Below are 13,264 nucleotides of genomic sequence, written 5' to 3' on the forward strand. Positions count from 1 at the left end.
GCATGGTTAACAATGAGCAAAACCACTTAATCCCTATTATGTCTGGAAAGTCGCACTTCAGTCTAACACATAGCCCTTAAATCTGTCGCAATATTGCATTCGTTAGCTGTAAGCTTTCAGGCTTTTTCTCTGTGTTTCAGTGTATTAAAGGGATATCTAGAGGATCGCCTATTTCCAGCTGGCATGTAGGCAAAGTGTCACCAGTGTAGCTGCACATCTCGCAACAAGTCATAATTCATAACTATTCTTCAGTACTACCAGTGTATATTCTGTATCTCATTATTCCTTCATTTTAATATGTAATTCAGAACAAATTCAGGATGAAAAATAATAATAAATATGTCAGGTATATATATCAGGTATATATAAATATATATATATGTTTGTTTTGGTTACATATCCAAAAGAAAAAAATCATCAGCATATGACTGTGTTCTGCTGTACAGCACTTGCTGTAATTGAAACTCAACTCATTTAGGAGTCTATGTAATGTTATAAATTATGTTATGTGTTCATGAATGTTCCGAACATTATAGAAAGAAGAATTTCACATCATACACTATATTGCTATTGGGACAACTGAACCATCACACCTATATTTGCTTGCTGAACTTCCCATAATAGATTTTGCCCACCTTTACTGTCATAATAACCTCCACCCTTCTGTGAAGACTGTGGAACATGGCCGTAGGCATGTGATCATTCAACCACAGAAGCTTTAGCTCAGGTAACCTGCAGCAAACAAAGATTTTCTCAACAATTCTTTTATTCATATGGGTGTGATGGTCAGGTATACACACACTTGAGGCCATATAGTGTATACTGATTGCTTCTAATGATCACATTAGTGCTTTACACTACAAGAGTCAGACACCATTAAGTTAATGTACTGGAAATTGGTTGGTTATCTGAAGAAATAAAGATCTAGATAAAAGGAAGAAAATTTACCCTGTAGTCAAGACAATATATAGAATATATATATACTATATAGAGTATATAGAAGAATATTTTTAGGGGTTTCAGCACAGATCTAAACAGTAAGTTCTAAATACATTATAAAAATGCAACTGCAAACGTAAAAACACAACTGCAACACAATAATACTAAATCAAAAGGAAAGGGTAAGTCCATAATGAACATTACATCCTGATGGGCACTGACTACAGCATTCGTCATTCTAAGAAACTGCGAGCAATAGTGAGCTGGAGAATGTTTAGAGAAATACTGTATAAGCCTCATAGAATTTATCAAAGAATTTATTCATGCCTATGAAGGGTATTCATATGACATTATGGTAGATACACTGTCATCTTTGTACAGTATGCAAACGCTAAAAACCTGACTAAATAAAGCCAGGCTATTCAGAAGAATACTGTAATTCAACCACAGACTTTACATTAAATTAACTAGGCTCTCAGACAGTAAATGTCTGATTCCTTTGTTTGTTGTGATATTTTCAGTACTGTGCATGTGATGGTCAATAAGGATCCGCCTGTCTCTTTAAAGTTGATATCTTTATAAATTTGCTGTTGGCATTTTGGTTCTTTGGTTGTTGCAATTTCTGATTTTGTGTTTTTGGTGTGTTAACATTTTTCAATCTACATTTTTATGCTTTTTCCATATCGCTAATAAACTAACCAACCCTGCTGGGCGAGTGTCAACATGTCTTGTCAATGCCCACGCCCCCTAGGAAGTTGCATTGTACACTTACCGTAATCAGTGTCATAAAAGATGATAAATTTCTGCCATGTGTACTCCATCACCACTTGGAAGATGACATCGTTCAGGTAGACAGGGGGCCGGACAAAGAGTGTGTAGTCATCAGGTTGCCCATGGCTGGTAGGAGGGCAGCTGGAGCGAGGGGTTCCTGCTGGTGCCCGTTGGATGAACAGATGGGGGATGTGCATGGCATCGGCCAGCGTCTGAAGCGAGCCTGCAGACATGCATCCGATTGAGCTCACCAGAGCAAGAATGCCTCTGTTCATCAGCTCACAGGCTGCAGAGAAGGAGAAAAAGACAGAGAGAAAAAATGTTTTTTTTTTTTTTATTGAATGGATTCTCCTTTATTTGGGACTAGGAAGCACTTCTAGATATGTACGCTGACAAGAGAAATAATGTTAAGACAGAGAATGGATGTACATTGAAAATAACTGAGAAACACTGAAAACAAATATAACTCCCTTTACCAAAGTCAGCATCTTGTTTGCTTTAGGATATGGTGATTATGTGACTCAAGTTCAGATATAATTGCAAACTGGAAGCCAAGAACTAAGTAATCAATGTGCCTTTTCAGTGCACTTAATTACTAATTAAATATAGTTCAAATAGATTCACCACCATCATGAGGTTGCTGTTGCTGCTGCAGAGACCATGGCATTATGGCTGCTATTGGATCTCAATAAGAAAAAACTTAATCTCCCTGGCATCAGCTTATATTACATAGCGCATGGTACAAAGCACTCTACATGACCCAATTAATTTCTCAAGTGCATAGTTTGCAAAAAAAAAGAATAGAAAAAAAAAAAAATCTGCCCAGCGATCTATCATTAGAGGGCACTGGTGATGCTCATGATCTCTTTATATGCTCTCTTCACCTCTTGCTACTGTTCCAATCCACAGCCATGATTTTGATAGATGTGTGTTCAGCCATGTAACCCAATCCTGTCTGTCACTGCCCTTAAACAGAGTGTGTTATTAATGCTAATAATATTTTAATGTGGAAAAAAAAAAACATTTGCCCCAAGCAAAGGCCAACAGATTTCCCTACCACCCTCTGTGCTCCTGGACACACAGCAGCATCAATGCCAGACACATACATTCATCTCACTTGGCTTGTTTCATTGCTTGTCACCAGATTCGGGGAAGGTGAAACATGGAGCATGTCGCCTTAGCTGAGGTACGATGTAATTTGCCAGTTGGCAGAAAAGTCCTGTGTGCAGGGCAAAGCATGACAGTGGCTGCTGAGCCTTTTAGAGATCAGAAAAGTTGGTCACTAAAAAAAATGCGAAGAAAAAATAGATGATGGGTTTAATGTGCTTCGTTTAAAACACTGCAACAATCAAACAAACAATTAAATAAATAAATACCATGAATGTCACCAATCGTTTTAATTCTAAGAGCATTCCCATCAACCTGAATGAGTTCAATGAGTAAAAATACTATTTATACATACTGTACCCTAAACATTGCAATCCCTTTCAAATATTTATTTCCACCAGATTCCAAGTTTAGGCTGTAAGATGGAAATTGACGTGCGCTCTACTGCACTAAACATGTAAGCAGGGTATTTCTGAATTTTATTTATTTATTTATTTATTTATTTATTTATTTATTTATTTATTTATTTATTTATTAATAAATACATATTTCAAATAAGTAAACAAACAAACAAACAAACAAATAAATAAATACACAATTCAAGTGTTTGCTAAGTGGGCTAATTGATCACTATTTACCAAATTATTTCAGATCTACACCACCCTGACCACCACTACCTTTAAATCAATTCAAGATTGATTGTGACATTTACATGAAGGCTTTATGATCTGACTGAGTAATTACTAAATGATTATTTTGTTGCATTTAAATGTACTGTTTACTCAGACCATTTTAGTATCTTTTCATAAAAACTCAAACGCAAAGCATAATTTTGCTTATTTTTTTCTTCACATGGCACATAATAATATAAAGCATAATCTTTTTATCTAGATTAATAATTAATTAATTAATTAATAATAATTAATAATTGCTATGATCATTTTGAAGCATTTGTTTAAACCAAATGACCCATACTGTATGTCACTATTTTCTTATTTGTGACAGTGACAAGTTTAGTGAAGCTCAACTTTATGTAAACAAACACAGCCACAACTCTGTTTAGCATTTATCAAGCTGTTGCTTCACAAAAGGGAAGAATTTCAGTTGCCTGCAACCAAATCCATAGAAATGTCATCAAACTACCTGCCAGCAGCCAGCAGAACAAGGCATGTGCATACGACAACAAAACAGTGTTAATCCTCAAAAAATATAACTCCCTTCAAGCATAAACATACTTAAACCTAACCAGATTCGCTGAAAATTCACACACATTTGCAACACACAACCAAGTTCTAGTGTGCATATAACTGCACATGTCTAATACTGATCTCTAATGACTACAATTAAAATTTCATTAAAAAAATGCATTTTAATAGATAATGTGTTTAATTAATAATATGATCTAGCATCCGACCTTAGAATACACAGTATCAACTGCCAGTATGAAGGAAAAAGCCAAAACTCTTCCTTTCGTCTGGAAATGTCTGCTGATGGTCAGGCTGCTGATGGTCAACTTGAAAATATAACGGCAGAAAAATTGCTTTCATATAAAGCTAGTGGGCAGAATTAGACTAGTAAATAGATATATTCCAATCATGTAATTGTATTAAAAGGTACTGGACATTAGTCAGTGTAACATTGCAAAAATAAGTATAAATATAGAAATATTTGTGATATTTGTGAATTGGTGGCGAGAAGGTGAGTGGTAAGGATTGTACAACTGCTGGAAATGACAATAACGAATGTAATGTAATGTAGAGAAAGAGAGGGGGTTGGACATGTGTAACAGGTTTTAATTAGAACTTGTTTTTTTTTTTTTATTTCACGTAAAATCCATGTTTTTTTTTCTGATAAAAGTTGAAAGATAAACATATATCTGAAGAAAAGAAAAGAAAGAATTCATTAATTCCCTACGCAAAAAAAGGGTTACAGTATTTTTTGTTAATGTTTCAGTGAGATTTTGAATCTTGACGATGCCACAACCAGTAAGAAAAGTTCTCTCTTTAAGTGAGCATGGGCAGATGGGCAGAGGCTCATATAAGTGGAAAAAGGAAAGATAGCTGTTTTCCTTCAGTGTGTTCAACTGACCTGCATGAGCAGCAGTTTGAAAACCTGTGGTTCTAGAACCATGTTGATTTTTGCTGCTTTATAGCTGTTATATGATGGGGAGGGCAAACTGCGTTGTAATGACTATTAATCAGATTTGGTGAAAATGAAGTATTAAACAACAACAAAGGATTTTGTGTGAAGAATTTAATGTGAACATAAATGAACTGAGTGCATAGGTGATATAAATTCATAGATATAAATGAATGCTATTATGAATTCAGAATACAATAAATAAATGCTATTATGAATTCAGAATACAAAGACAACAAATTAGCACTGGGCCAAAATAACTGTAGGCTGTAAACACAGGGTGATGTGTAAAATACAACTCTGTGTAAACACGTATGCCCTTAATCTACTGGTATTGATGAGCTCTTCAGAAATAAGTAAATGAATACAATAATTAAATGAATAAAAAAAATAAATAAATAAATAAAAAAGTGGGTTTCTACAAGTGTAGTGTATATTCAGGCATTCTTACACAATTAGAGGGGAAAGAAAAGAGAAAACAGTGAAGTAGAGACAAATGCGCAGTCATAAGTCAAGATTCCAAAGTAAAACAAACTACACCTGATTATTTTTGGCTTTCTCATAAAGCTAAATATACAAAACAAGAGCTCGGGATTTCACATGAGACACGGACAAACTTTTTTGAAGGTCACACAGCATGATCATTTATTCCGAGTTATGAAATAATGAGCTATTAGTTAGTGAGGCCTGTTTAAATTAAGTTCAATACAGCTTCTCGTTCAGGACATTTAAGCTTTCATAGAAGAAACGCTTGCAGTACACAGCAAGCCTATGCAGGGTTGAAGCATTAAGTGTTGTCCCATGACTTGCCAGCCTCACCTGATATAGCGGCAGTCATAGCTGAGTGCCTTTGTAGTGACTGTGGAGTGTTTCGGCAGAAAGGCCCCATTTACTCCTGACAGGTGAACACGACAGAAAGCTCAATATCATGCTCTGCTGCCTTCACAGTGCTTGAACATTCTGTCTAGGCATTACTGCCCTCCCTCACACACCTGCACAAGCCGTGTTTCCTAATAAAACCCGCTGCTGTTTATTCACAAAAGGAGCAGCAGCGCTCAGTGTCCTGAAGCTCAGATGAGGCATTAATCGTGCATGTGTTCTTACTGCAGATTTCAGAGCGTCACACTCTGCTGAACAGTTACATTAGTAATACCTAAAGTCTAACCATCATAATATTTCAATACAATAAGCATCAATTAATCTTCCATCAGGAAAAACCGATGAAGCAAAAATTTGTTTTACTCTTTTATAAAAACATCTGTATCACTGCAAAAAAAGAGTGTAAATAATATCTTGAATCTGGTTAAATATATCTTCTATTTACTATAATAAGATTACAATAAACCAAACGTAATATTATTCAGCCTTTTTCTAGGGTCTTAGGCTTTATATGATCTATTTTGCTTCTAGATATCAAACTAATCTACCAAGAGAAAGAAAATTGAAAGGTTAAAAATGGTAAAAATAGGACTAAAAATAAGCTTAATAATCTAATATTTGGTTTATTGTAGTATTTCAAGACAAAATAGTACATCATGTTGACTAGATACAAGATATTTATAGCTTGCTAAGAAACATTTGCTCCTAAGTTTTATCTGTCTTGCCTTCATCCCTCTAACAAGTTATCATTTCCATAGTAACAACATGAACAAGATGTTTTTGATTGTTGATGACATTTTCTGTGAAGAGACTTTTAGTTAGTCAGTCCCTTCAGGATTTTCAGTCATAGGAGTATAAAAGAAGAATCTTGTGCATGAAAATTCACCAAATTCACCAATCACAAAATTTTTTTAAAGGAGACCTCAGCTTCAGCATTTTGTAAAAGTCAGAATTCAGGACCAGAGTTTTCTGGATTCACTGCGTTTTTTTTTTTTGTTTGTTTATTTTGTTTGTTCCTTTGTTTAATTGGTTGTGGTATCCTTGCCAGGTTGCATGGCATGGAATTATCAATTATTAAAAACGCTTTAATAAACACTTGTGTATAACAAGACCAACTCCTATAAAATGTTAGTGAAGTGCAGTTATAAATTCTGTAATTCCTCTACTGTGTACTGCTTTCTGCCAACTTTTGTCTTCCTGAACCAGTTGTAGTACATATCATATTTAGGTACTAAGGGACGAGAGAGAAAAGAACAATCGTCATTCCTGCTCTTTCACTGCACTTCCCTTCTTACTTTGCTTTTTGTTTGTCACACCACACACTGCTAGAAGGATCTAGAAACACAAACAGCAGTAGAGGAGAATGATTTGTATGTTTCCGTATAGGTAACTCTCCAAATGTCACAAAGCAAGTGTTTGATGGAGAGATGATCTTGTGGCATTAAAGGGACCTGTCTTACTGTCTGTGAGCGTAATGAAGACTCATGAACACGTTAGCATGCCAGCTGGCTGCAGACAAGAGGAACACAATCAATGCGCAGCAGGCCCACCTGCTTCTGTGTGTTTAAAGTGTTTTTAAGAGGATAACGTAGCTCATCAGAGAGATAAAGAGAAGAGGCTGAGGCAGCCTCATATATCTTTCTTCAGCTTTCTATATATATATATTTTTTGGAGGGGGGATGAGTGTGTAAGCATGTGTACGTTCTCTTGCCTCTTCACTTAGATCAGTATGCAGAGGTTTCTTGTCTAATTGAAGCAATTCAAATTAAGCCATTTATCACAGGGCCAATCTCCTCTGGGTAAAGCACAAGCATTGAACCTGTGACTCATTAGAAACCTCGCCAGTATCAATCCTCCCTCTCCTCTGCTTTCATCTCTCACTGACATTCATCTTCCTCATCCTGCTTGACTACTTCCTCTATACTTTCTAACACCTCCTTAAAGTGGAATCTGAGTTAGGGTGGTGTTTTACAAGCATCCAAATATGTCACTATTAGAGTCCAGTCTCTTTTTATCACATCAGTACATCAGTACACTGCTCCATTCTGTCTTTTCAGCTGCGTTTTGTTCGTTTTTTTTTTTCTTTTCCGTTTGAATCTTTGGTTTGTTTTCATATTTTTCTTCCTTCTATTATCATCAATTCTATTATTTGCTCTGTCCCACTGTTCCATGTCACCTGCATGCACACTGATGCATAAAATAGACAAAAAAATGCATAAAATAGACATATTTCATTGCTTTCTGTAAGCAGCTGTAATTGAGAAATGATGGGATCAGTTTCATTTTCATCCTGAACCCTGCAATAATTCAGTCTAACTTTGCCTTTGTGCCTTCAAATAGGCTGCTAAATAAATTGTATGTTCAAGAAAACCTAATGACACCATTGGTGGTGTTCTAAATTGATACTTTTTTAGTATGTCATTTGCGACTTGGTCAAAATCACTCTAGGTATTTCTCTCTCCCTGTCTCTCTCTCACTCAGACCATTTTTTATATTGGAGGTTTTGATCGTCTGTTTCCTTTCTTTGCGGATGCATTTAGACAACAATGAAGGGAATTCAGTTGTTTTGTGATAATGATGATGATGATGATGATGATGATGATGATGATGATGATGATAATGATGATGACGATGATGGGACAGGGTTGAGGAGGCAGGTACATAACCTAGCTAGATAAATAAGGATAAGAAATGATCATTAATGTCATCATTTAGAACTGGTTTGTATTGTGCTAGAATACAAATATAAAAATGTCTCAGAAAAAGTCTGTTTGGTGATAAATAAATATCCAGTTAAAACCGTCTTACATTTACATTAAATAGCTTACATTTTTAACACTTTACCTTTTTAAATAAAAGAAAAACTGAATAATGTCTAGTTATGAGAGAGAAAGTGCACATTAAGACCTGCTCTAAGTTAAAGAGGAAGATGATGAAGGAGGTCAGATGCACGTATTCACACAGGTACGTCATTTATTTGTAGCAAAAATGAACCGAATTAACTTGTTTCACTTTTGGCGTTCGAGTGTCGAGTTTTCTTTTTAAATGTCTAATGAGTTAGTTAATTTAGATGAATTAGGGCAGAACAGGCCGCACTGCCAGTGTGTCATTATGTTCAACTCAGAATGATGCTGAATTCCTGAGTGCTTTACAATAATTACAGAGATGTGTAAAATGTGTTATTGATGTGACATTGTGTTTTGATCCCTGAAGGATCTAATTCTAGTTGATGCACTTTATATTAAATTATATTTATTTTGAGAAAATGAAGTGGATTACTTTAAAGCAGATTCAAAACTGAGTTTCGTTACTGTATTGGGATTCAATTTCATACATAAACAGTGCGACCAGTTGCTTTTTTGATGATGATGATGATGATGATGATACATAAGATATTATATATATATATATATATATATATATATATATATATATATATATATATATATATATATATATATACATATATACATTATTTATGTATATGTATATACATTGTTTTTTTCACATATATTTTCATATTTTATATAGTTTTTATATTGTTTATACTTTTTTATTTATTTCCTTTTGGTTTTGGTTTTTGGTTTATTTTTTACCCCTAATTGCATTCCTTTTATGCTTAAATACCGGATAGATGCAAAAAGCATTTCACTGCATGTCGTACCCTGTATGTATGTGTATGTGACAAATAAAATTTGATTTGATTTGATTTGACAAATTATATAAGATTAAATTAAACTCTAACTAAAAATCCTAATAGTCACATATGCACAAGACAGAGGTGGGAGTAAGTCACACATGTGCAAGTCACAAGTAAGTCTCAAGTCTTAACCTTCAAGTCTCAAGCAAGTCCGAGTCATTTTTTGTGAGAGTCAAGTCAAGTCAAGTCACTGCTTTATGTCAAGCAAGTCAAGTCGTAGCTTGAGTCAAGCAAGTCACTGGCAAGTCATACATATGTTTGATGATTTAACTAAATGTATATATTAAACAAACTTAAATCTACAGTATTTATGGACTATGATAGTTTTATTTGCAACAATGATTATATGCATTTATTTTTAAAATGTGTCCACATACAGGTGAGTTGTAAATACAATAAAAATCTAAAAATGAATAAAAATCAAAACTACAAAGCCTAAGATGTAAATGTAACTGAAATAATGCCAATATAAAAGCATGAAAAGTTTCAATATGCCTCAAACATGGCAGAAGACCATGGAAAAGTATATATATAAAAAAGTACAATGGTTACTTTGCAACCAAATGGCATTTTTTGAACAGGCATTCCCTTTTAATGGGACATGAACACATCCTTAAATTAGATCCTTCCTTTTTAACAACAGAATAACAATCAATCACGTCAACCAAAAAACGTAAATTATTGAATCCCACAAACCTTGAAGTGAATTAACTATTGGAGAGAGAGAGAGAGAGAGAGAGAGAGAGAGAGAGAGAGAGAGAGAGAGAGAGAGAGATGATTGAAGTGAGTGTAATTTATTATTATAATTCTGTTATCTTTTTCTCACCCTCATGATGTTACAAACCTGTATAAATTTCTTTGTTTTGATGAACACACATGTAGATATTTTGAGGACTGTTTGTAACCAAACCATTCATGAGCCCCATTCACTTCCATAGTGGGAAAAAATAATACTATAGATAATAATGGGGCTCATGAATGGTTTGGTTACAAACATTCCTTAAAATATCTTCCTCCGTGTTCATCTAAACAAAGAAAATTATACAGGTTTGTAACATCATGAGGGTGAGAAAATTATAAAATATTTTTTTTTATTTTTGGGTGAACTAACCCTTTAAATTGAATGTGTGTGCGTGTGCATGCGAGACAAGAATTTTGCTGCGCTTGCAACTCTGAGGTTTTTTATTTTTATTTTTTATTTATTTATATTTATGTTTTATATATATATGTGCATCCCCATAAACGGTCCATACGCTTTTCACACAAAGCCTAACACTGAAGACTAATAATAAGTGCTGTTGGAAAAAAGCTGACATTTCCACATAAACAGTGACCAACCATTTACACTACATTGCGCTTGCAAAAAAATTAATTTGATAGAACTTTGTCATTCAATTGTGAGCGATGTGGTCGCATACTGCTGTTCTTCTCTTCTCATCTTGCACAAAATCCCGGTACCCGAAATTAATTATTTTTGGTGTAGCGCCTTCCATGTTTCGTCACGACTGTTAAGGTTTATTAGTTAGTGCGCGCGCTCCCTCTGCGTGCCTGCTGCTGCGTCACGTGGTTATATTACGCACTTGCGTGCGTTTAAAAACAGATTTTAAAAACAAAATAGACAAAAAAAGATAAAACAAAAACAAAAAAACAAGTTATTTCGAGTCATTTAACTCAAGTCCGAGTCAAGTCTCAAGTCATGAATGTCAAGTCAAAGTCAAGTCGAGTCTTTTTTTAATATTTGTCAAGCAAGTCTCAAGTCTCAACTGTGCGACTTAAGTCCGACTCGAGTCAAGTCATATGACTCGAGTCCCCCATCTCTGGCACAAGATAAGACAAAATCAGCCCATATTAAAACATATTAAAGATTAATATGATGGTTTGTACAATAAAATTCTACAGCAATTTAGATCCCAAAGACTCCCAGGTCCTTATAGTTATGACTGGCTGTCACAGTGAAGGGAATCTGTCCTCACTCAAGGTAAGGGGCACACTGGAAAGGGTGCCAAAACATTGCATGGTATTGTACAATCACGTTCACACACCCAGTCACACACTATGGACAATTTAGAGATGCCAGTTAGCTTACAATTTGGACTGTAGGAGGAAATCAGAGTACCTGGAGGAAACCCCTGAAGCACAGGAAGAACATGCAAACTTTACACATACTGGGCGAAGGTGGGAATTCAAACACCAACCACTAACCTTCCATGCCCTGGGGTATCTAGTACGCTGAAAATAAATTCTTATACATTTTACATGCATTTTGGAATGTCCTACAGGACAACTACACATGCTGATGGCTACCGTCAAGTGTTTTGCACCCATTTTTTATCCTGTCAAAATATGAATGCTAACTAGTGAAGTGATGCTGATGTATCATCTCTGGAAACTGTTACTGCTATGCTGCATGGCCATAAAGCACGTTACATGATGACGAGCGGAAGAAATTTCTAGGCTTGGCGAAGCAGCGGACGAGTGTCATTTTTCGTGCAGCCGAAAAACTGCAGCTTATCCTGACAGGGATTGATTTGTTGTGAAATCATATGTTTCATTAGGTTTGATGTATACAAGACTTGAAAGGTTTGAGTGCAACCCAACTCTGGACCTCTTCATCTACTACAAGCTTGCTATGCATCACTATTTACACTGTGTGAATTGAAAATCGCTGAGTTGTACGACCAAGCAGCCGTCTTTATTGACATCAACTTAATGACTAATATGTTTAAATGTAAATAACTGAGTAGTAAGCTAGAATGGTTGTTTTGTATAAAGTAATTGCTTACAAATAAACAAAAGTTGTGCATTTTGAACATTGTACCAAAAATGTAATTATATGGGAATAAAATCAAGAGATTAGTTACTGATGTCCGTGCTTAAGAGAAGCTGAAACAGACAAAGTAAAATCGTACACAAAGCAAATTCTAATAAAGCATTTTTGTTTATACTGTATACCAGAGGTGGGAGTAAGTCACACATGTGCAAGTCACAAGTAAGTCTCAAGTCTTAACCTTCAAGTCTCAAGCAAGTCTGAGTCATTTTTTGTGAGAGTCAAGTCAAGTCAAGTCACTGCTTTATGTCAAGCAAGTCACTGGCAAGTCATACATATGTTTGATGATTTAACTAAATGTATATATTAAACAAAGTTAAATATACAGTATTTATGGACTATGATAATTTTATTTGCAACAAAAATGATTATATGCATTTATTTTTAAAATGTGTCCACATACAGGTGAGTTGTAAATACAATAAAAATCTAAAAATGAACAAAAATCAAAACTACAAAAAATAAGATGTAAATGTAACTGAAATAAGGCCAACATAAAAGCATGAAATGTTTCAAGATGCCTCAAACATGGCAGAAGACCATGGAAAAGTATATATACAGTATATAAAAAGTACAATGGTTTCTTTGCAACCAAATGGCATTTTTTGAACAGGCATTCCCTTTTAATGGGACATGAACACATCCTTAAATTAGATCCTTCCTTTTTAACAACAGAATAACAACAACAATCAATCACGTCAATCAAAAAACATAAATTATTGAATCCCACAAACCTTGAAGTGAATTAACTATTGGAGAGAGAGAGAGAGAGAGAGAGAGAGAGATGATTGGAGTGAGTGTAATTTATTAATTAAAGGGTCAGTTCACCTAAAAATGAAAATACTGTTATCTTTTTCTCATTATGTTACAAACCTGTATAAATTTCTTTGTTTTGATGAACA

The 13,264-nt window shown here is 34.7% G+C and overlaps 1 protein-coding gene across 3 annotated transcripts in view; it reads right to left on the bottom strand.

Annotated features, from left to right (window-relative positions):
- grid2 (glutamate receptor, ionotropic, delta 2) overlaps positions 1 to 13,264 on the bottom strand; it is a 411,138-nt gene that overhangs the window by 173,019 nt on the left and 224,855 nt on the right. For all 3 annotated transcript variants that reach the window (XR_009649218.1, XM_060882146.1, XM_060882147.1), the window contains exon 3: positions 1,712 to 1,996. Coding sequence is in view for 2 of the 3 variants with exons in the window: in XM_060882146.1 (XP_060738129.1) it covers positions 1,712 to 1,996 (285 nt within the window). In the remaining variant the exon portion in view is untranslated. The remainder of the gene's footprint in view (positions 1 to 1,711; positions 1,997 to 13,264) is intronic.

Source organism: Tachysurus vachellii, chromosome 11, assembly GCF_030014155.1.
Source record: "Tachysurus vachellii isolate PV-2020 chromosome 11, HZAU_Pvac_v1, whole genome shotgun sequence".
Classification (NCBI taxonomy): Eukaryota; Metazoa; Chordata; class Actinopteri; order Siluriformes; family Bagridae; genus Tachysurus; species Tachysurus vachellii.